This window comes from Strix aluco, chromosome 1 (assembly GCF_031877795.1).
Source record: "Strix aluco isolate bStrAlu1 chromosome 1, bStrAlu1.hap1, whole genome shotgun sequence".
In the NCBI taxonomy this organism is placed as follows: domain Eukaryota; kingdom Metazoa; phylum Chordata; class Aves; order Strigiformes; family Strigidae; genus Strix; species Strix aluco.
This window is the reverse complement of record NC_133931.1, coordinates 91997611-92020672: the sequence shown is the minus strand read 5'-3', so window position 1 is coordinate 92020672 and position 23062 is coordinate 91997611. Positions and strand designations below refer to the sequence as shown.

General features: G+C 39.8%; 1 protein-coding gene across 1 annotated transcript; it reads right to left on the bottom strand.

Annotated features, from left to right (window-relative positions):
• Positions 1 to 6847: 6847 nt before the first annotated feature.
• Positions 6848 to 11615, bottom strand: LOC141924463 (serpin B11-like). Its single transcript, XM_074826963.1, has 7 exons — positions 11448 to 11615; positions 10883 to 10945; positions 10130 to 10258; positions 8790 to 8907; positions 8323 to 8465; positions 7420 to 7587; positions 6848 to 7252 (listed from the first exon to the last, which is right to left on the bottom strand). The coding sequence occupies exons 1-7, from the start codon at positions 11613 to 11615 to the stop codon at positions 6848 to 6850; spliced, it is 1194 nt and encodes a 397-aa protein (XP_074683064.1).
• Positions 11616 to 23062: the final 11447 nt, after the last annotated feature.

Here is a 23062-nt window from a genome sequence, read left to right as displayed (position 1 = left end):
CCTTAAAGTTCTTAAACATAATATCACTTTTTTTTTCCATATTAAAGAATACAAACTAGAAATTATATTTTACTTGGAGAAATACTTACCCCACAACCTTCAGAGGCACGTAATAAACAAGCTTGCCAGTTGAATCTAAACAGATTCTCTGAGGTCTTGGTGATATATATTGTACCATTTGAGACACTCCCACTGTTAGCCTTCAAGGAGTCATCTTTTGAACCACTACCTTTCGTCATGACCTTTTCATTCATTGCACTTTGAAACATTGAGTAGACCAATGTTAGACTGGTACTCTATCTGCAGCAAGTCAACCTTTACTTATTGAAGTAAAACCCAATTAAAAAAAATAATTATTTAAGCTTTTACTGTAACTTGTAAGGTTGTACCAAAGAAATTTGAGTTCAAGTCTATAACTATATTTCATAAAATTCTTTTGAATTTACACATTAATGGGATTGAGCTATACTAGGTAACTAGAGCCAAATGAAAAAGAAATGCAAAAAACTGAGGAAAAACAGTGTTACAAATATATCCTGCAAAACATAATACATTTTTAATAAACCGAGCTGTAACATCAAATCAGGTGATTCTCACAGTCAAGTGAAGCTAAAGATCCCAAAATATTACAGGAAAATAAGACCTAGTCATAGTGCAGTGATCTGGGAGCAATCAAACAGTTCCCACCACAGTCCATCATTTGTGACCATCCACAGGTATAGCTGAGGAAAGGGTCTTGTATTATCAGGGAGTGCAAAAAGTGCATCAGGCCCTGAAAACTTAGCTGTTTCTCTTCTCACCTATGAGGCACTGTAAGTACAGAAAGCAAAGTAACATAGTACTCCCACCAAGCCTGAAGGGAGAAGTGGATACTGGGCTAACTGCCGAAGGACTAATATATGTGCAATAACTCACTACAGCATCCGTGCAGTGGTACAGAGGGAAGTTCCTCATGGACAGTGACCACCTGATGTTGCCAAAATAATGCAATTCTAAGCAGAGCCAGCTGCAGGATGGTCATTCTATTCAAAGAGTTTTAAAATAATTTTTTTCCGTGTAAGAACAAACCCAGATAAAACTTCATTTTGATTAAAACATTCAGAGCAGCAGTGTTGAGGTCTGAGGGTGGGCATGGCAGAGGAAGAGATTTGAGGAATAGTCAGGAATTACATATTTGTTGGGCTGTAAGTCAGACCCCAGAGTATTCAGATATTCAGAAGTGTATTTTAAACAGTCAGTAAGACCTAAAGGATGATTGAGGATCAGCTTTTAAATTTCATTCTCCACAGGTCATGGCAACAAGGCTCATGGTATGTGCACAGACCATTCTCATAGATCTTCCATACCTACCTTTTTACTATGGCAGGTGAATAAACTACAGAATCTGTCTGCAGGAACATTCATGGTCTGTTAGACAATCATAATGCACAATATTGAATATAATTCAGTTGTAAAAAGCTATTACTCTTTATTGAATAATAGACTTGATGAGCAGTAAAGAAACAAATCTGGCATCTGTAAAGGCCATAGAGGTGGATAATAGAAATCCCAAATTTGTACATATTAACTCACAGAGCATACAGCAGTAGGTACGCTTTCTGTGAAACAGAAAGGGAGTTACTTTACCCTTAAGAGTGTGTTTTGTTTTGCTGAAATGCAGTCATGTACATGCAGAGCCTGATAATTGGAGTGGCTTTCACTTTCCCAACTCAAAAGGAGCTTTTCATCTGAGGATGTTATAGCAGTGATGAGGATGGGAAAAACTGAGGACAATAAGCAGCTTTCCTCTCACCTTGTTCAATGTTCCTTATTCTGTAAGCCGGGCTGCTGTAGTTTTTACTTTATCCTACCAAACCGTTACTGCCTGAGGGCACAGGTTTTATGTGGAAAGAGCTGTAGTGTGTCTTCTCTTATTCTCCCATTTTCACATATTCACATTAGAGCAGTCAGCAGTTGCCTGAACATGCCTTTGGAACTTCCACGGAGAGCTTTCCTGGGCACTCACACTCCTTTGTATTCTCTGGTTCAATGTGTTTGTCCTGTGTAGCATGCACCTGAAGGACATAACCAGGCAGCTCTTTGCCTAATGTCCAAGATTTTCTCAACAAACATTTTGTTGCACCAGCTTCTCTAGAAGAGGGCATGTAGGTATTTCTGGTGTGTTGTCCCAGACAATATATTTGCTTTCTTTGTATACTCTACATTTCATACCTTTGCAGCAGCATGATCACCACAACAGTTCACAATCTGGTTGTATGTCTGATAACTGCTCAGTTTCTGAATTATGCTAGCTACTCTAATCTGAAAAACTACAAGGCAGGCAAGATAGTTTAAAACACCCAAAGTAAATGAGCTCATGGAAGAGAAAGTTTGGTTCTGACAGTAGTCATGGACAGGGCAGTACAACTTCTCCAGAGAGTAGTCTGTCACTACACACCCTTGGGTTTGGTGTTTTTTTGTATTTTTTCCTACACTGAATGTTAGTGCAAAAGGGGTTGCAGAAACAGCTTGTGAGTAGCTGAAAATTTTTATCAGAACGGGCTACCATATGCAGTCATCAGCAGAGAAGTGCTCTTTTGTAACTTTTCCTAGATAGGGCATTGGACCTGGGGAAATCAGATGTTTCTCCTGAAATTCAAAAGCTAAGAGTGTAGTACTGTAAAGCAAAACAAACAGGTTAAAATCTGCTCCATATCCATGTTTGTCCCAAGAAAGAGGTCAGCAAGGACTCTGCTGCCCTTTGTGCCTAAACCAGTTCATGGTGTTTGCCCCTATTACCCCATGTTGGCATAATTGAGGAGATATTAAGCAGCAGAAAAAACAGCTCTTTCCATCATTTCTCTGCTCAGATATTCACACTTATTTTCTTATGGTTGCTCAGCAACTACGGCAGTGTTTGGGGGTAATATTTGGTTATACTTTAGATGACCCTTCCATCTGCATCACACTCAGCAGAGGCTATACTGGCATTTCTCAATGACCTTAAATGAACTGAGATGTGGCTAAAAAAGTCCCACTTACAGGATTTCAGATGTTTTTTATTCAGTCATGGTACTCGCTGTGCTGGAGATGATCAACTCAGTGTGGTGCACACACAGTCTGAGGCAGACTGTTGTTGATATTGGTGCTAGCACTTTTAAGACAACCAGCACCTTGTATTAAACCCCTCAGAGAGTCAGTGTGCCAGGCCCAGGGTAAAGTTAATGCCTAACGTGTCCTTTCCCTTTCAGAGCTCATAGTGGCTGGTGTGTCAACATGTATTGTGTTTGCACAGCAACCCAAGGTAAAAGGAGGCCAAGCACATCCACCAGTCCTCTATGCCCCTTGACTGCTAGTTGGCTCTAGCAATAACTCAATTTGTTATAATAAAACATCAGTAAAACAGTGAGGTTTTTTCTGCTGCACATGCTTACCAAAGGGAAGGAAAAGGCTTGCCCAAGTGCCACTTTTCAGGTAGCTAAATCTCACTCACTGCAACAGTTTCATGCACATGGTGCTCTCTGGCAAAAGGTGCTGCTCTTTGCCTGGTGCATACAGCTGCTGAGTAACTCATCTCTGCAGCCTCTGCTTTCTTCTTTTTCTTTATAATATTAGCTCCAACAAACGGCATTTGAAGCGATACCTCACAGGGTCTGAGTGCCTTTTTTAATGGGATCATAAAATAACAGGACTTCCTGGTATAAAACCTTCTGCCGGTTATAGTTTGAAGGAAATAAGTACTAGTCTTCATATGGGGAAAAAAAAGTATTACTCAAAACTGCTCTCTTTGTTTTTTTCAGTGACAACCCAAAAATCTTCCTTTGCCCTTCTTGTCCATCCATTGCAAATCTTCTGAGGATATAATAATAATAATGTTATACATAGGTACTAAGAAACAGTTTAAAGGAAAGCAAAATATCAGAGAAAACTGAGGAGGACTGCAACCATCAGAGAGATTAGAGTCCAGTGCAAATTGAGAGTTACTCAGTAATCAGACTGTGGAAAGACACTGATCTGTCTAGTGTGGGACAAATGTACATTATGTTTCCATGGACGCTCATGCAAATATTTGATCTCTTTTGCTTTTCTTTTTGGCAGCATACGTATTTGTAGGCTGTGAGGTATGATGGCATGGTTCAACAGTCTGCTGCAACACTCAGCATCAAGCCTGTCCCTGGGGAAAAGGCAGTGGTATCCCCTTTGGGATCGTGTCTGCTCCAGGCACCATTCAGTCTCTGGCTTTTCTCTGCTCTGCAAGCTCTGTTGTTTGGCATTGCACATTTACAAGCTACAGTTCCCCACAGGAGAATCACTTTCTGCCAGAGTAGAGGGTTTACCTTTTATTTCTAAGTAAATGTCTCTGATTTTGTTGGAGCACTGCCCTCTACACTAGGAGCTGGTTCCACTACACTAGCAGCCAGAGGCTACTTTTCAACTCCTGGTTGTTTTCACCACATTTTTTAGATGTTTTACAAATTAAAAAGGCAATTAGAAAAAAGATTATGTGAAGAGAAAATAGATATTTTTTTTATTTATACTGTATTTTGTTCCTGGTTTTGAAATTATCTAGATATCCATAGAGCAAGTTTAAAAAAAATAATACAAAGATCATAAGTGACTACTTCTGCTGTAGTAAACCGACAAGCCTTGTTTCAGCCACAGCTTCTCCTTGCTTACGCACAGAATTCCTTTTCCTGTTCTAAGAGTCGCGCTCTTCTGGATAATATTTTACAGCACTTTCCTTTATCACGTATGCCATTAATTGTTTTTTTTTTACATTTTATCTGAAAATATATAGGTCTGATTATACAAGCTAATATATTCTAATACTGTTCATTTCATTCTTTTTAACATAAGTATTTTATATTTGAGACACACCAGATATACACAAAATACTAACGGCAGTCATTGAACAACACACATGGCTATTTATTGCATACCCTATTCATCAGAAGAGCCCACAGCCTGTGTTTTCTGTTCTCTTCTCTTATCAGCTAATTGATATAAAAACTGTGCCTCTACTGGTAATTTTACTATTTCAGTCTGTATTTCATACTGAAATTGCAGCCATGTGAGATAGCTCCACAGACTATCATGAATCTTCTTTATTTAGCTATTAAATTTGTGTTGAGTACTGTAATTTACTGTAATTTTTCCTTGCATTTGGATGAGGCCTTTGAATCCGCATTTCTGAAATGGCACTAGCATGCTCCCAGCATTTGCTTTCTTCCCATCAGCGAGCAACAGGAAAAGGAGAGTGAGTCATCAAAGGGGTGGAATATTTTTCCTTTAAAAGCAAGTATTTTTCATGTATCTGTGGATTTTGGACATTGCCTGATGCCAAACTGGGCAGGCTGCTCTCTTCTCTGTAATCCCTCGCTATGCCTTGCCACCAACCTACTCCACAACATCCAGGAGGTGGTTTAGGGAACTAGGTCATCAGCAAGAAAATTAACTTTACCAAAAAATTTCCTCCTGATTTACGTCCCAGAGAATTGTTCACTACCAAGTCAGGCAAGTAGTAGCGGTGACATAAGGGAGGGAGCAGAAACACATAAAAGGAAGGAGACAAGGGAAGCAGCAGCATCCTCCTCAATGGTATTAGAGTGGCTCAGCCATGTCCTAAAACTGCATTCTTAATTCTCTGGTAAAATCAAATGCAAGAGAGAAGCAGTAGGTGAGGTTCAGGGTTTATCTATCCTAATGTCAAGTTGTTCAGCGTCTAAACTTAGCATGATGAATACTTAAAAGTGAGAGGTAGACTTCACTGTCACATTTTTGAAAGGATTACCATTATTTTTACATGTTATATTAGACTATTCCTCTGTCTACTTAATTCTGCAGACTACTACATTTAATATTTAGTTTGCAGTGGTTTTATTAAGATAAATGGAACAAATACAGGCTACCCACTTAAATACCATTACTATAGATTTTTTTATTAATGTTTTATGCTAATGAGGAATAAAACAGATGGAACAAGAAACTCATGGTATCTGAGGCACAAAAAGAGCTGTTTTTTTAGAAGTGAGAATGGCTGATCACTGCTTAAACTTTTATGTGGGAATTAAGTGTCTAATTCACAGCCATCACAGATCAGACCTTGTCAGAAAAGGACTTCCGTTATTCTGAAACCCTGTTTTTGTTACGTGGAAGTTTGTGAAGAAGTTGGAGAACTTTCTAGCACATAAATAAATAAGAAATGGGTCTGCCCTGCTTGAGAACAATCAAAATTACACCAGAAAAGTCTTCTGCTTTCTCTGCTCTCTGAGAACAAATCCCCAGAGTTCCAGCTTGAACCATTACCCCCAATCAATGTTTAAATGAGGGGTCCCACAAGAATATTTTGCTACTCCCATACAAAGTGGCATTTTCCTTGAGATCTATACAGAGTTTGGGTAGGAAAACCTAAAAGAGACTGAGTACCTGAGTTCATCCTTTTAATGCAGATCCCTATCCTCCTGTCTCCTTCATGTGAGAGAATGTATCACTCATCTTTAGGGTTCTAAAATCATGGGTTTATTGGAGACATACTACATTAGGAAAGGCTCAGAATAAGATTTGCTATGCAAATGTCTCTAGAGGCCTACAGCTCTTTGACAAATACCACATAGTGTATTTTAAGGTAGATGTCATTTTAGTGAGGCTTCCTAAAAGTAAAACATGCCTGAAGTTAATGTTAGAAAGGAAATAGTTAATGTTTTTTAGATTTTTATCTCTAATTTAGCTCCTATCAGATAGTCTTTTCTACAGCAAATTAACTTCTTAGGATAAAGCCTAGTGGAAAACGTGATCCTTTTTTGTCCTCAGTGCTTGCCAGTAGGGATGTTAGTGGAGAGAAAGACCGAATTTCCAAAATAAACTCCACTTAAGGGGATGAATATCTTCCAAAGAAGAGAATAGTGTTGGTTGGGTTGTATCTGATGAAGAAGAGGAATGGATGGTCAGCTTTGAATTCATAAGAAATTGGGCGACACAGAGGCACTGCAACAAGCCCCATGGCACCAACTGCTTCAGTCCCCTCTTCATTGACTTCCACGGATGACTTCTGGATGGCCTTGGACACAACCAAACCATCTTTCCTGGAGATTCCTGACAAATCAGCTTTTCCCCAGTCAAAAACATTCATCACTCCCATATCCTCGAGAGTTTTGTTGAGAACGTAACTTTCCTCCATCTTGAACTGAGGCAGGTACACCTTCACTCTCAGCTGTTGCATCCTAGCTGAGCTGGTCCATCCTGCTAGTTTTTCATACGTGAGGGTGCATTCAATCTGTAAGGCAGTATTGATAATAATGATTGACACCATAATGAACAGAAGGAAAAGATAAGAAGGGTCAGTTTTTCCTGCTTGTCTTCTGACCACACTGGAGCAATGTTAAAGAATTGCTCTGTTTGCAGCCCCTTACATACACTACTAGAGAGAACAGGAAGTATTACCTGCTCTAGGCCAGTAAAGTCCTCACAGACAGCTTCAGGAAGAAGAATGAACATGCTCAGTTCATTATTAAAGTATGGGAGCTCTATCACTTTCATTTTCAGTTCCTCTATGATGGCCATGTTAAAATAGCCTTCTTGAAACATCATCTGCACTGTCCTTCTCTCATTCTGGAACACATGAAACATATTAAACAGAAAATACAGAAATTATCACCATGGTTTTAATTGGTTTCAGTATTGAGATTAGAGTTCAGTCCAGAAATATTGTTTATGCTGGTCATGGGTTTAATGTACTTGTAGCATTGATGTGTTCCTCTCTCTTAACTGTAACTCCAATGAAGGTATCCATTTTAGAAGCTTAAAACCTACTTTTCCATTTCTATTGGTGCCAGATTACTTTACTCCCAACTCCCTCATTATGTCCTTCTTTTTTCTGGCATGTCAGATGAGGAAACTGATGCATCTGATGCAACCATGAATCTAAATTCTTCATGAATAATGTATACATTGTCCTGAGATAATTTGTCTTTAGCTCATTTTTTCCTGAAAACAAAACACTGTTCTGTTGGTAAATAGTCACAGAGGAACAGAATCCTCAAATGCAGTCCGAAAAGCAGACTATTTTTTAAACAGCATCCTTAGTTGTGTAATCCCCAACAAAGTCAGCACATGTGCTCAGTGACTGAACCAACAAGGATCTCAGCTGCACAAGACCCACTTCTGATGTGAATTGATAGAAACAGTTACATATTTGGTTATCAAACTGGAGAGAAGATGTAGCTTTCTATTGTTCTAGCTGAAGACTAGTGTTTTATCTTGGGATAACAAAGAGGAAAGCTCCCATCTGTTGTTATAGGAGACAGACATCTGATTTCCATCCCCCAGTTCCTGCCCATACTGTACCTTGTTCAGTTGGAAATATGTTTCCTTAGTGTCTTCTTTCTTAAATCCTACTGCCCATTTTCCTTTAAAATATATAGCATTGACCAGGACAAGTACAGTAGAGGGATCAATAAACCCAGCAGCAAATAGGTCTTTGATTTTACCTTTAAAAATAATGAATTGAGAATAATTACTGCTTGGTTCGGGCAATCAGAAATAATTAATAACTATTTCTGTAAATCTAAAACATAGTATAATGCTGTCAGACAAATAACAAAAAGTTTATGTACAGCTTTTGAAGCCAGGAACTCAAGGCATTTTTGTGCCTTTCCCTACATTTATTTCCTATTGAGCAAAAAAATGCAGTAAGTGTTCAATATATAAAAATCGTGCTACCTTTGGTAAAAAAGGTGGAAACTTAAATTCAGACATGATATTCCTAACTGATTCAATTGCAAACCAAACAATATGCACATTTTCTTCTTTACCTTTTGTCTCACTTTCCACCCAAAGGTTAATCTTCTCTCTGGCGTCTTCTTCAGGGTATTTAAAGTTGACTGGTTCCAGCTCTGCTCGATAGAATTTCTTTGTGGAATCCAAGTATTGCTGGAAAGTACAAATAACAGAAGTTTATCACAACATGATGATTGTTATAAGAGATAATTTCATGACTTCAAGATAATTCCATGTAGTAGATCAGCAAGAAAGGAATGAGTAAAAAAGGCATATATAAGAAATTCATTGAAATAACTCAAGCATTCAGTTTTTAGAGAGAGATTATTTAGAAAAAACATATTTGCAAATATATTTTTTTGTATTTTCAAGCCGTACTGAGCAGCAGAAATGTCTCAGCACAGTAAAAAATATCTAAGATCAAAACATGGTACCTTTCTTTAAGCTTATATATCATTGTTATGCCGCATGTCTTCCCCCAGTGTGTGTGTGTGCACATGTGCATATTACTCTGTGTAGATATATACACTGTGAAACTTATAACTTGTATTAAGCATAAAACTTTTCCAGGTTGGTGGTCACCTTTTTCTGTCTCTGAAAACCTCTTTTTACCTAGAGTGCAAAGTTTTGGAAGCAAGGTGAGATCTTGACTTGAAAGGAGAAGGGTGGTTACAGAGATAAAATACGGAGATAAGATACTTTTATAAACACCTAAAGTCTAGTTTCCTGAGGAAATTATTTGTATGCACTTGCATTGCCTGGGCTGTCAGTGTTCCACAGGAATGTTCTGAGATGGTCAATTCCACTTAAATTAAACTAATTGACAAAAATTTGAAAGATGTTACTTTCTTCTAAGCCTTGTTTGAAAAGGCAGCAGGAATCAGAGAGTCCCATTTTGCATAGACTCTGAAGGAAAGGTGGAAGAGTGAGTACAATCATTTTATTAGAAACTGAGAAGATACTGGGAAAGAAAAAGTTTTCTGCTAGTCACAGAGCTTTGTTCCTTGCATAGAAATGACACAGCAAGCTCCAGCTCTGTTAGACACTGGGTGTGTGTGGCAAGGATATATTGACGGAGATTAATGCTCTCACATTTTTCTGGAATGCCCAGGGAGAGCTGTTACTGTAGATCTGTTTCTTTATATAAAAGCTTTTAAGTCACAGCTTCCCAGTGCTCTGCTGATTCCCACGTCTAACAACTGGGCAGCTGAGATGGAAAGGCTTCCTGACTGCAAGACCTGTGGAGTGCAGGCATTTGGCAGCACACCCTGACAACGCCATTGTGTTTCATTTTCCTTTGTACTTTATGATTGAAGAAATTCTGCTGAGCTCATAACTCCCAGAAGCTGTTGAGAGGGACACCACAACCACTTACCTGAAAGAATGGATAAGTAATTTCTCCAAAGAGCCTGTTGGCAATGGTGAGAGAGCAGCCTGGTCTGGGTTCACTGACTGCAGCCAACAGCTCCTGGAACTGGGAATGGACTCCTCCAGCTTCTTCACACTTCAGACAGGAAAACAGAAGTTTCATGTTAGGCTTGAGCTTTCCTATGCAAAGCTGGCCCTGAGGGTGAATTGCAGCCTCTCTCTGTATGAGAAGCCTGAATCCACCCAGTTGATACAGGCATTGGAATAAATGCATCACGACACCACCTCCAACTCCCCCCTGTACCAGACATACAGAATGACAAATTTATTCCCCTTCAGGCCCACACTACTCCACCTCCAAATCACGTTGTATCCAACAGTGATGGCTCTGTGCACACTGAGCAAAAAGTCTGCTGGCTTAAAGTCTGCTGGCTTAAAGCCCGGGAGGAGCAAGCTCCAAGGTGGCTTCGGTATGCCCTGTAGACAAGCCTTTGCAGGTGGCAATTTAAGCACTTATCACATTTTAGACTAGTACTGCTGTTTTGGTTAGAAACCTGTAATGAGAAGGCTTAGTTGTTGAAATGTGTGATCTCACAAGGCCCCTTAAATAGCTAATAAAAGAACAGTAATAAGCAGGTCTGCAAATCTAGACAGAGAGGTTGCTCAGCCCTGCCATGCTTTCTGATTAAGTGATCATTTGCAAGAAGGGCTGACAAACCGGCACCTGTTGCTTCATCTCAGAGCTGCAACTGTGTCTTACCTTCTCAGAAAGGTGTCTGTTTCCCTGACTTGTGCTGTTCAAAACTTCACTGAAATGAAATACCTGCAATGTAAATGTTGGGTGAATGCAGCTGAGTGACAGTACCTTAAAACTAAAGCAGTGTTGCAAGCCTATCCCAAAAAGCAAGCAGACACAGACAATGGGGAAAGTCCTGTTTGTCCTTTATCATGAGATACTTTCAAGTGAACAAGTTTTTGTGAGAGCTCATGAAATCTTTGAAATCTTTCCTCTTAAGAAAGAAGACTTTGGGTATCCAGAGAAGGCAGAAGACCATATCAAAGGGAATCACCACTTCTGAGCCCTGGAGTGTGGAGGGATACCTCCAAAACACTTTAGCACTGATGTATTCATTGAGTAATCAATTACTGTAACAGTGTTTAGTCTGAAAAAGTTTGGTACTAGGAATAGCAAAAGACAGGGTATTTTTAAAGGGCCCTTTGTTTGCATCACTCCTTTGGATGCTTAGGAACTATATCAGATGGTACGATCAGGCTCTCAGCTCATATCTTGCCACCATCCCCTTTTCAGAGCAAAGGAAACCCACCTTCTCAATCTGTTTGAGTGTGTTGCCCCTGGCTCCGAGGACAACCATCCCAAAGGCAGCTGAGAGACTTAGTGGGGAAAAGAAAATATTTTCATTTCTGTTTCTTTTGCTCAACTCTCTGAAAAAGTCAAGACAGAACTTGGCATTGGCTGCACTGAGCGAGCACATTGTGGCACTGCTATTGCCTGCAACAAAGGAAACAAAGATTTAGGCTTCTCATCCCTATGCCTGCTAAGCTTAGATGCCTTGGTAGAGCATGGTAATGTTTCCTGCAGTAGCATGGCTGAATTGTTCAGCACTTCACAGAAGATTTCTGATTCTCCACGTCTGGGATTTCACACTGCATCTGAAAACCAGCACCCTGCATGGCAGGTGAGAAACATTTTCGGAAACAGTATTCTGAGTTCAGCTGCTCTCCAGCTCAAGCAATAGCTATGGCTTTGTCACTTGGCCTTAACTTTATCCTAACCACAGTCCCAGCTCACTTTATGTCCCAATCTTTCTTGCTTTGAGTCCTCTAGGCATAGCACTTATTAATTACACCTCTTGATCATACCTCACTCTCTGTGTCTCTAAAAACTTTGTGTGTATTAATCAGCTATGCCTCACATACTGTGTCCTTCTACAGCTGGTTGGTGAACAAACACCTGACAGAAAATTGAACTACAGATAGGCTCACTTAGCAAGATTTTCAACAAAGGCACACTGTGTATTAGTGGAATTTTTTTTCTGCCATATTTTTTATTTTATCTACAGCTTTAACACTTTTCCCAGATATACATCAGTTATGATCACAATTATTACTAGCAGGTGATCTTGAATGTCCTGCAAAACTCTTCACATCTTACACCTAGCACTGAATTCCTTTTTTATGAAAGCCTTTTCACAGTGTTTTCATCCAGTAAAGTGATGTAGAGGCATCTGATCCTTTAGAAAGTCAGTATTTTAGAGTTTCCACCATTCTAAGTCACTTTTGTTTTGATTCTTACTGAGTCTGAATAACTTTCTCCATGGATGTGGAAGATTCCTTTCCCCCATTACACAAGAAGAATTAAATTATCTCTATAAATATTTAAAAGATGAAATGGTATAGAAAGATTATACTCTCATAAATTACCAATCTGGGACATGCAGAAGAGGTAGGAAAAGGTTTAGTTTTAATCTTTAGAAACACACCTGGTAAAGCCATTGTACAAGTCAAGCACAGGTTCATCACACAGCCCATACATTTTAATGTAATCCAAAACACTGCACAGCATCTTGAAAATATTCTCACTTCTTCAAAGTATGCTATATACAGTATATATGTGCTAAGCAGATACGCACATCACTAATGCACATATCAAACTTTAGACATTTCATAGTTATGTTATTTGTAATGTAGAGGTTAGAATTAAAAGTCAGGGAGATATTTACCTTCTCCTCAGGACTGATGGTGTCAACTTGACTGTTGAGCTTGATGACAGGGCTTCTGGAGCAATGGGATATAAACCCATTGCCACTCCCAGTGGCAGCATAATTTTCATTCATGATGAGTCACATTTCTGTCTGTTGCAATCAGTTAGTCTAATTAGGGGACCTTCTATGGAATCTTGAATTTTTCCTTATCTCTAGGAGTTCAGAAAGAAGTCACAATTTTAAATGCATACCTAGATGTAAAAAAAGTCTATCTGGTTATAAAAATGAAAGCAAACTCCTAGAAACAAAGGAGATTTCAGGGGTTTTACCTGTAAACAGATAAATTCTCTAAACTTTGATGTGTGTTGCTGTCAGAAGTGACACCATCAAATGCAAAAACATATGATTTTGTAATAGAAATCAAATATTAAAAGCTCTGCAGGTGGCATAGTAGCAGAGAAAAGAAAAATATAAAATATAAAACTTGGCCAATTGTGACATAAGGCAGTGGCTCCAGAGTGGAGGTAGGGCAGTTCCCTTTGCCTGCTCCAGTTCTGAGCCTCTGAAGACTTCTCCCTTAAAGATCCCTTCTAGGGAGATTTCCCGACCTGTTTTCTTCCTCAAGCGGAAATTTTGTCCTTAATGAAGAAGATAAATGCAGCCATTTGTTCCAGCGTTTGTTGAATATCCAACAGTTTGGACAAACAGTAGCTTGCTTTCATTTTCATGACAACCTGGAAGAGCAGGCACACACAGACAACTGTGCCAGGTGTGTACATTGGCTACGCTGCAGCTGAGCACTCTGCAGTTGTTGTACTGATGCGGCACAGATTGTGTGCATCCGTATCAGCCACACAACACATGCAGGCTAACTCTGGTACACTGGGATGCTATGCTTCCTGCAGAGACACTGCACTTGGGAGCTCCCCATGCGTCATCTGCATTTCCTTAGGTATTCCTGGTGGAAATATGCCCTGTTCCTCTCCTGGGGATTCCTGAGATTTCTACTGTAAGTGGGGAAGACATCTATGGCACAAGGAGCAAAACATAGAGAAGCTATCCCTGTCCATATAGTCTTCTTTCAAAACCTTGCATTCTGCAGATGTATTTACACGAAACCTGGATGAGTTTTTTCAGACAGGCTTTCCACAAGACAGTGATGTGTCAGCTAAGCTTATCCCAGTACTTCTCATTACTCCTCATCTTTATCAGTGTCTCTGAGGAAATCTGGTCCTTGCCTTATATTGCTTAAACAAGGCATAGGCAGCAAGGGACAGAGCAACATAATTATAAGAAGTATTATGTTTCTGGAGTTATTTTCCTGAAAAAAATTCTTCCTTCACATTTAGGTTGATATAGTGTGTGGGTGGGCAAGTATTTGCATGAGTGTATGCAAGCACAGACACTTATAACACTGTTTTGTAAGAAGTACTTAGTTATTGCTACTAACATATACTTACGTATCAACCCAATCAGATACTAGGTTTCTCTGGTATTTAGGAAGCTCTGAAGGCAGTTTCATATCAGTCAGAAGATACTCATGAGTTTATTTCTTCTCTGGTTTGAATTTTCTCATATCTTTTTCTTGGAGGAAATAGAAATTAAAAACGTCTTGCTCATTCAAGCCCTGAGGACAAGAGGGCTAGACCTGCACAGACTTAGGATGAAGAGAAGAAAGCCATGGAGTCTGTTTTTACTTGCTCAATGCTGGGGCAAGAAAACTTCCCGAAGAAGTGTCTGTTCTGCTTTGCTGGTTTCTGCTGAGGAAGTGGCTGCTCTCCACACAGTCGCTTCAAAACCCAGGCCCTGAGCCTTTTCCTCATGCTGTTGCCTAAAGGAAACTGCAGAGCAGAACCAGGCAGATGCTGTTCCCTTTCTTGCAGTGGTGAGCTGTTCTCTGCATTCTTATTTTTGGCACTAGGCATAGCACAGTTGGAGGAAAAATGTGGAATATAAGAGAGCTAGGAATATAAGAGCAAGTAGAAGCAGCAAGATGCAACAGCTCTAAGTCAGAGTAGCATTCAGTCATCTTCCAGAACAGAAGCAGGGAGATGGTTTTCAAGCAGTAAGACACAACTACATATTCCTCTTTCAGGAGTACTGGCAATTTTGAATCCAAATTAATACAGTGAATGAAAAAATTACAATCCTGGAGCACAATAAATGGTGTCCTTTAGGCACAGGGGTGTGTGCTAGAGCCACAAGTCCCCTTCTTCTGTGTATGAATCTGTCAAGACAAAGTTCAGGTTATCTAATATGCCAGCAGAGTGAACCACTACACTCCTAGCCCTGTTTAGTTTTGATACTTTTGAGCTCGTCTTAACTGTCCTAAATGAACAGGTTTCTTTGTTGTAGTCTGTTATTTCTCTATTTCTTTAGGTACTTCTGTTCATATTACATTTTGAGTTACCCTGAAGATTAACTGTTGCTCCATTGCTCCATTTGGTGGAGGTTTGTTTCACATGGATCGTTTTCTGCCAGTGGTCAAATTATAGCTAATGAAAGGAACATTTTCTGCTGCTCTTCTAGTCGCTTCCTTTGATATTTTCTGATCTTCTAGGTTAGTATAATGAAGTTTAGAGAGTGGCTTAGACAGGCATAGGTCTCTAATAGGAATGTCTGAGAAACACAGGAGTTTTTGTTCAGGTAGATTGAAAGATGTCCTGAGTTATAGGTTCTGAAGAGACTCACTACACAAACCTCTGCTGGGAAAGGCAAAACTATAGCTCATCCTGCCTTTGGACATGAAGCTGGACTAGGACTCACAACACCTCTGTCAGCCCTGTGACTCCCTTCCTGCTCTTGGAATAATGGAAAGGTTTGTTGCTGGCCAGAGGAAAATTAAGAGATTGAAGATGGTCATGGTAGTCTCAGAATCAGGAGACTCTTTATTCCTTTCCAAGGATAAGCCTCCTAATAGGAAAGGATAAATAACAGGATTTTTTTGGAAGGTTAGAGAAGTAGTTGCTGAGATGCCTTGTGTTGAAAGGTAGATTAGGATGTAAAAGCACTGCAAGTACAAAAGAAGTGACAGATTTTGTTTCAGATAGACTACACTGAAGAGAACTCAGATTTCAAAGACAGCCCTTTTAGTTGGTGGTCAGATGCTTGTCATGATAAAGCTGCTTTGAGGCACAGAGGACTGGATTACAGACAGAGCTGCTTTCTTAACCCTAAAGTTCCCCACATTTAGGTAAGACTATAAATAGTGCCACACCCTTAGGAACAAGTTTTGTTCAGCACCGTTTACCTGTTTGCAGTCATTTTGGCTGAAAGTCTCAAACTTTTTTTTCACTTGCTAGGTACATTTCTATTACTGTTTCTGATGGCCTTGGGGCCAGGACCAAGGGAATGAAGACTTCTCCATATGATTTGTAAATCACAAAGAGTTCTGATACATGGATGAGGTAAGCATAGGAAGGCCAAAATGAGGAACAAGAGATCCACTCTGATGTCAATTAGCAGAACACAAGCAAAAACGTACTCAGGATGCAGCAGGGAAGCAGATTCTTCTTGTGGAACCAGAGGCTGATCTCAAGCTTGACAGTAAAGGTTCTTCTTGTCCCTTTCATCTGACAAACTGCACATTCTGCTACCACTTTGAGACTGCTCAGGTGGTAATTACAGAGTACCTGATGTGTCTGAGGTTGCCTGTGAGTAAAGGTACCATTGGATAAGTAGGGTTGCTGAAGATCAAGAACAAAACAAGGACTCCTGTCATTTTCACTGGGCCAAGGACCAAGAGGGCCCACCCTATTTGCTAGACACCTGCTATGTAAGTGTCACAAAAAAATAACAAACTTTACACATCATATCAGAGCAATTAGAGTGATAAAGCATCTGTGGTGATCCACAGCGACTTTAGCAAGACAGAAACATGCCTCTTGAAGTTGATGAAGAAGTGGGAGAGATTTCAGATGTTGCTGATGGTCTCAACCCATTTGGGAAGCACCACATGAGCAAAGTCTGATATTAATTCCTGTGATTTTCAGGCTGTATGAGTCAAGGACCTAGTGAAAAGTATCACCTTCTAAATTTCACTGCTGTCTGCTGACTCTCCAACACTGAATTTATTGTCAACAGAGTGCAGGAATTGATGAGTGTCAACTTTGCAGAGACTTGAGCCACCTCATATTGCTCATTCAGCTTGCTGGGGAGAAGGTAAGCCCAGCACTGTTTTCTTCCACCTGAACTTCTTTCTCCACCAGAAGTCTTTCCATGATTGCAATAGACCCCTTTACTCTCCAGGGAGATTTAGACATGACACAAAACAGCATCTAAAAATTCTTCATCTTTGATTCACTTACCTTATCGACATCCTAAAAAAGTTCTAGCAATGCATCCAGTTCTGCCTGTTGTACCTTCTCTGCTCACACCCTTTCTCACCTGCTCAAGAGCCATGACTAACAACAGAAGATTACATTTGTAAGCAAGGATGTCTGCATGTGTCTACTTAACTGGCTTCCACAGAGTAGGTGGTTATGGCTAGACAGATAAATATTTCTGCATGATGAACCTATTTGATAATGCCAGATGATCCAGGTTTTGTGACTGATCTCATTTACCAATATCTCAAGATATCATTTCTTTGTGGCAACTTAAATCGTTTATAAGCCAGGTCTTTTTACCTAATTAACAAAGGCAGCATTTTTTAAAGCTGAGAGATACAGAATGTCCACAAACATTCCTCTCCTAGCTCTACCTCAAGTAGTTAAACTTCCATCCATCTCAATACATGGCCCTTCTCGTCAGCCAGCATTTTGGGATGCAGTGATGGAGATAGTAGAAACTTCCTTTGCATTTTTAAAAAAGGGCTGATTTTCTATATCGATTAACCACTGAAAAAGATAATAGATATTTTCATGCAATAGAGCTGTTGTTTGGGGTTTTTGAAAGTGCAAAAGATATTGATTTGCATTTTGAAGTTCATTCCTACAAAGGTCGTGACTGATTACATTTTTTTTAGCAATGAAATGTATGCATGAATGAAAATCCTGCTGAGATGAAACATCAGGATTTTGGCATTTCAATCTAGGCAACAGTCAATAGATGATATTGCAGCGGCCTCTCTGGGCATCAGTTCTTATTATTTCATTGCTGAGGCCCTGATAATCCTCCAAACCTGTCATTCTGCAGCCCAGAAGATGATGAAAACTCAGAGCACAAATTCAAAGTGAAACTTGCCTACCATAATTCTGGTGGACTTTGGGGAACTTCAAGTGACAGAAGTAGGAGTTAGGCATGTTTATGCACTTGTGAAAAGGAAATTCATCATCTTTTATCACTTAAGCATTTCTCCTTAGAATCCTCAAGGTTTTTATGATGTTACTGAGGACCTTGGTGAGCCATAAACTCACATCACAAATATTTGTTGTTTCATCACTTATAGAGGCTTAAGTAATATCATAGGACAAGGTATATCTTCAGGGAATTGGGGATTACTGCAAGAATTTATACAGTGCTAATTTAAATGAAATTTGGTGAGGAATTCCTAAACGTTTTGGAGAACACAACACATTCAACACAGATCAGTGTTCATTTTCACATTGTTCCTGGAGCTGAGTTGTAAAGAACAAAGGACTGCTCGTAAATATTTTGTACCTGAAGAAATGGGAGAGACTTACTGCAAAATCTGCATTCAACCATTGCCCACAATCTACATGGTGTGCAGAATCCTTCCTCTGGAGCTCTGGTGCCCAACCATGGGAAATACAATGGATGGGTGATGGTTTTAGTGTAGATGAAGCTGATGATAAAATCTATTGTCCATATGGCAAATGAAGTTTCCAAGAGTAACGTGTATGAAAAAGGAATGAAAAATCTATTCCCACCAACAGATCTTGTAATAACTGTGAACAGATACATTGAGCAAATCTCTGTTGTTCTTTTGCAACTCCATGTAGCCATTAATTAGCTTTGATTGGAAATGACAGAAATGTATGGCTGGAAGGAGCCTTGAGATTGCCTAGTGCATCTGCTGCCCTAAGGCAGGATCAAAGGTGTCTAGATTACAGTTGATAGGTGTTTGTTGAATCTGTTTTTAGAAGCTTCTAGACAAAGAGTTTCCAAACCTCTGTTGCTTCAGTGCTTCCATATCCCTGGAGTTTTAACTCCTCTCTGTCCTAAATCATCCTGACTGTAAATTAGAGCAGTTACATCCAAGCATCTTTCAACTTTGACATATGCTACTGGCCAAGTCATGCAAACACTTATTAGTCAATTTATTCTTTGCACAAGACATAGTATTTGGGAGTGCCTCCCTGGTCATAAAATGTAATTATTGTAGATGTTCTCATGACCAAGAACTTATTACTACACTAATCACACTACCAAAAACACTGTGGGTATTGTTATCTACTGAGCTACTTCAACAAATTATGGACTTGGAAACCTGAGACGCCCTTCAGGGCTGCTCAGCCCTGTAGAGCATTATATAATTTTCACAGTTCTGAGGAGAAAGGTATTGTTTTTGGCCATCAGACTGGATGTTAAAAGTAATTATTCTTCCTCATTCCTGTGACAATCCTTGTGGTATGATTTCCACAGCTAGTCAAATTATGCAGTTGCTTGGTAGCCTAATATGTTAAAAAGTTAGTTTGAGGTTGTTCTTGCCAGACCTTCCAGCTAGTGAAATCAGATGTATTGTGGTCCAGAAGTGGAGTGCAAGTGATAGCCAATATTGTGCATATACTGTTAGTGACTGAGTTTTGAAAACAGAATAAAATTTGGAAATACCCTTCCCAACCTGCCAAGCCCTGTGAGGAACTGGCAGGTGCATAATTTGAAAACACAGGGTCAAATTTTCAGCCAGTATAAACTGAGCCAGATCCAGAGGAGTTGTGAAAAGAGAATTTGTTCCCATGGAAAAAGGCTCTTCTTCAGGCCACGGAATAATGTGGATGTGCAGATGGTATGTTTTCCCCATCCTGCCATGGAATTCATATAATATATAATTTCATCATTCTGCAATTCAAATTCCCTACCTACATGCCTGAGGTAACAAAGGACTACTGAACTGTCCTGAAAATAAAGCTCTCTACATCTCTCCCCAGTTCTGTTTTCTCTCTGTTGCACTGATTTTTACCGTTGATAACATTGTGACTCTCATATTATCCTGGATAACATTTAACAGACTCTTCATTTCTGGCCTGCCTGTAACCTAGATACATCACCTTGTGAATAACAGATGCTTGTATCCCAGCTGATGGTAAACATTTATGTATAATCTAATGCAGAACTTGTGACCAGTATCACTTACCAACAACCTTCATAAAACAAAATACTTTTACTACACAGAATAAGATATTAGAGAAAAGCTGATTTTAAAGCAATACACTTCCATGAACCATTATTTCATGCAGAATACTCAAAGTAGTCCCTGCTATTTTGGTCTTGCATGCTTTTAGATGCAAACAAGAATGCCTTGACAGAACATGATGCCAAGTAGCTTTCATATTTGACCTGGGACACGCATGTGAAATCTATTAACTCACAGAAGTGTCTCACACTGTTCCAGATGAAGGCAGATATCTAAACACAAAATGCTGATGAAGGGACATTAAGAGTGTTTGGGAAATCATGACACAATGTTTCCCACACAACTACCTATTTTTCGACCAGTGGAACAGTGTCCCTGTGCTACAGCAACACATACAACCACTGCTGCTGGTGGTGAAAAGTACCATTTGACCCTTTTCCTAAGCCTCCATCTTGTACAAAGTAAACTTTACCACTGAGCCACAGGAGGTAAACAGGAGCTGGAACACCATCAAATGCTTGTGGGGTGACTTCAAAGCTTTGATCCCGCCAGCAAACTTTCTCACTTGAGAGTGGGGAAAGCCTGCAACTACATGTCTTCATTCACAGAGCTGCAGTTTACTATGTAGTTAAGATGGGGTTTATTTTTTCCCCCTGTATTTGGAAATCAGCTACAAGATGTACTCATAAATATATTCTTCCTTTGTCAGCCTTTGTGCTACATGGAGACACACAACAGTGTGGGTTCATTTGTAAAATGGGACTTCATGATGGCCCTTCTTTCTTCCTTGTATGCACAGGTGTCTGAGCAACTCAGCTGGAGACTTGGGGCTGAATTCTGTTCTCAGGCATGGGTGAAAATAACTCCCCTGATATCAGCTCACTGATATTTTAATAGCTTATAAATGCATACTGTGTAAGTGCAGAAAATTGTATAGACAGAAGAGACCAGAATTAGACACAATTTAATTTTACGGTACAGCTCCATTATCTCTGTCGCCATCATGAATCTCAACAATCAGGACTGCAGGTTTGCAAACTTTAGAGTTACTAACATTCACTAAAACCTACATGTATTGCAGTACTCCACTCACTCTTGTACAGATATAAAATGAGCTTTGTTATGCAGAAGCAAACTGAGTAAACTGCACAAATACACTTAGATAATTCTTATCACTGAAAATCAGTAAGGACAAATTTATTGATTCAAGGTCTTAGAAGTGGGTTTTGGCATAGAAAAACACTCAGCTCACTATTTCATGCTATATTATTTTCCTGGTTTCAGTTGGGATAGAGTTAATTTTTCCTCTTAGTAGCTAGGTGCTATATTTTGAATTCAGTACGGGATTTGGTGTGAGAAGAATGCTGATAATACACAATGATGTTTACAGTTGTTGCTAAGAGATCAAGGTCTCTCCAACTCCCCATGTCCTGTCCATGCATAGGTGTACAAGAAGCTGGGAGGGGGCACAGCCAGAGCACCAAACCCAGATTAGCCAATGGAATATTCCATATCATGTAACATCATGCTCAGTATATAAAGGAGAGGCGGCCGGGAAGGATGGGTGTTCTTTCTTGCTTCTGGGATTGCAACTGTGGGATCTTGTTTTTTTCAGGATCGCTAGCTGGGAACAGGCTGGGTATCAGTCAGTGGGTGGTGAGCAATTGCATTGTGCATTACCCATTTGTACTTTCTATTATTGTTATGGTTTTATTTTATCAAAATTACTAAACTGTTTTTTATCTCAACCTATGAGTCTCCCTTTATCCATCCAACTTATTCCTGGGCAGAGGAAGTGTGGGTGAGTGGCTGCATGGTGTTTGGCTGCTGGCTGAGTTCAAATCATGACAATCATAAAACAGATAAAACCTAATAATACCACGTAAGAAAAATAAAACAAAGAAGATCGCCGCATATTTGCTGTTTTAAAATACTTCCCTTTATATTACCACATTTGGCAAACTGCAGCTAAGCCTGTGTTGTGGGTTGACCCCAGCCAGCAGCCAAGCGCCCACACAGCCACGTTTACTCCCCTCCATCCCCAAAGGGGTGGGGAGAGGATAGGAGGAACAAAAGGGCATAAAAATGTGAGTGGAGATAAAGGCAGTTTAATAGATAAAAGAAAGAGGAAAAAAACAAGCAATGCAAAAGCAGTCACTCACCATCTCACACAAGCAGGCTGGTGCCCAACCAATCTCTGAGCAACAGACAACTTGGAAGCAAAAAAAATCCCACCATCCCTTCTTCCTCTCTCCCAGTTTTTATTGCTGACATGATGTTATATAGTATGGAATACCTCTTTGGCCAATTCAGGTCAACTGTCCTATCTGTGTCCCCTCCCAGCTTCTTGTCCACCCCCAACTTGCTGGGGGCAGAAACAGAGTGGGAAAATGAGAAATCCTCAATGTTGTGCAGGCATTGTTCAGCAACAGCCAAAATATTAGTGTTATCAACACTTTTAGCCAGAAATCCAAGACACCACCATACAGGCTGCTATGAAGAAAGTTAACTTCATCCCAGTCACACTCAGTGCACCCCAGCACAGATATGAGACAATTACATTGATATATTCTCAAAATATGATTTGAAGGATATGGTACTTTAGAGGGATTTTCATCCATTATGAAATTCTGGACTGAGAAAGCTTTGCCCTCAGTGGTCACCCCTCTATCATTTAGTAAGATAATTTCACACTCATCAGACAGAAGGCTGTAGTACTGTCAGGATGAGAGATTACAGACTTCGAACAATTTTCCTCCAAGGCCAAACATCTTATGGTCTTGAAGGAGTGTGGTTTTTCAGGCACATGTCAAACACCAGAGTGTTGGGAAAGAGTTTTCTTTGAAACGTTTCCCAGTGATACTAAAAAAACCCCAACAAACCACCTTTAGCATCCATTGTTATTTTCAGAATGGCAAATCAGACAAATACAGGTGGAGGACATTTAAGTTCCTGGTGG

Bases quoted from the DNA above. Each gene is read 5' to 3' on its own strand.
- LOC141924463 (XM_074826963.1), bottom strand. From the start codon at position 11,615: ATGTGCTCGCTCAGTGCAGCCAATGCCAAGTTCTGTCTTGACTTTTTC. The intron at 8,466-8,789 runs GTAAAGAAGAAA...TTATTTTTAAAG, and splicing joins GGTGGAAAGTGAGACAAAAG to GTAAAATCAAAGACCTATTT. The intron at 7,588-8,322 runs GTACAGTATGGG...CATGTGTTCCAG, and splicing joins CATATTTCCAACTGAACAAG to AATGAGAGAAGGACAGTGCA.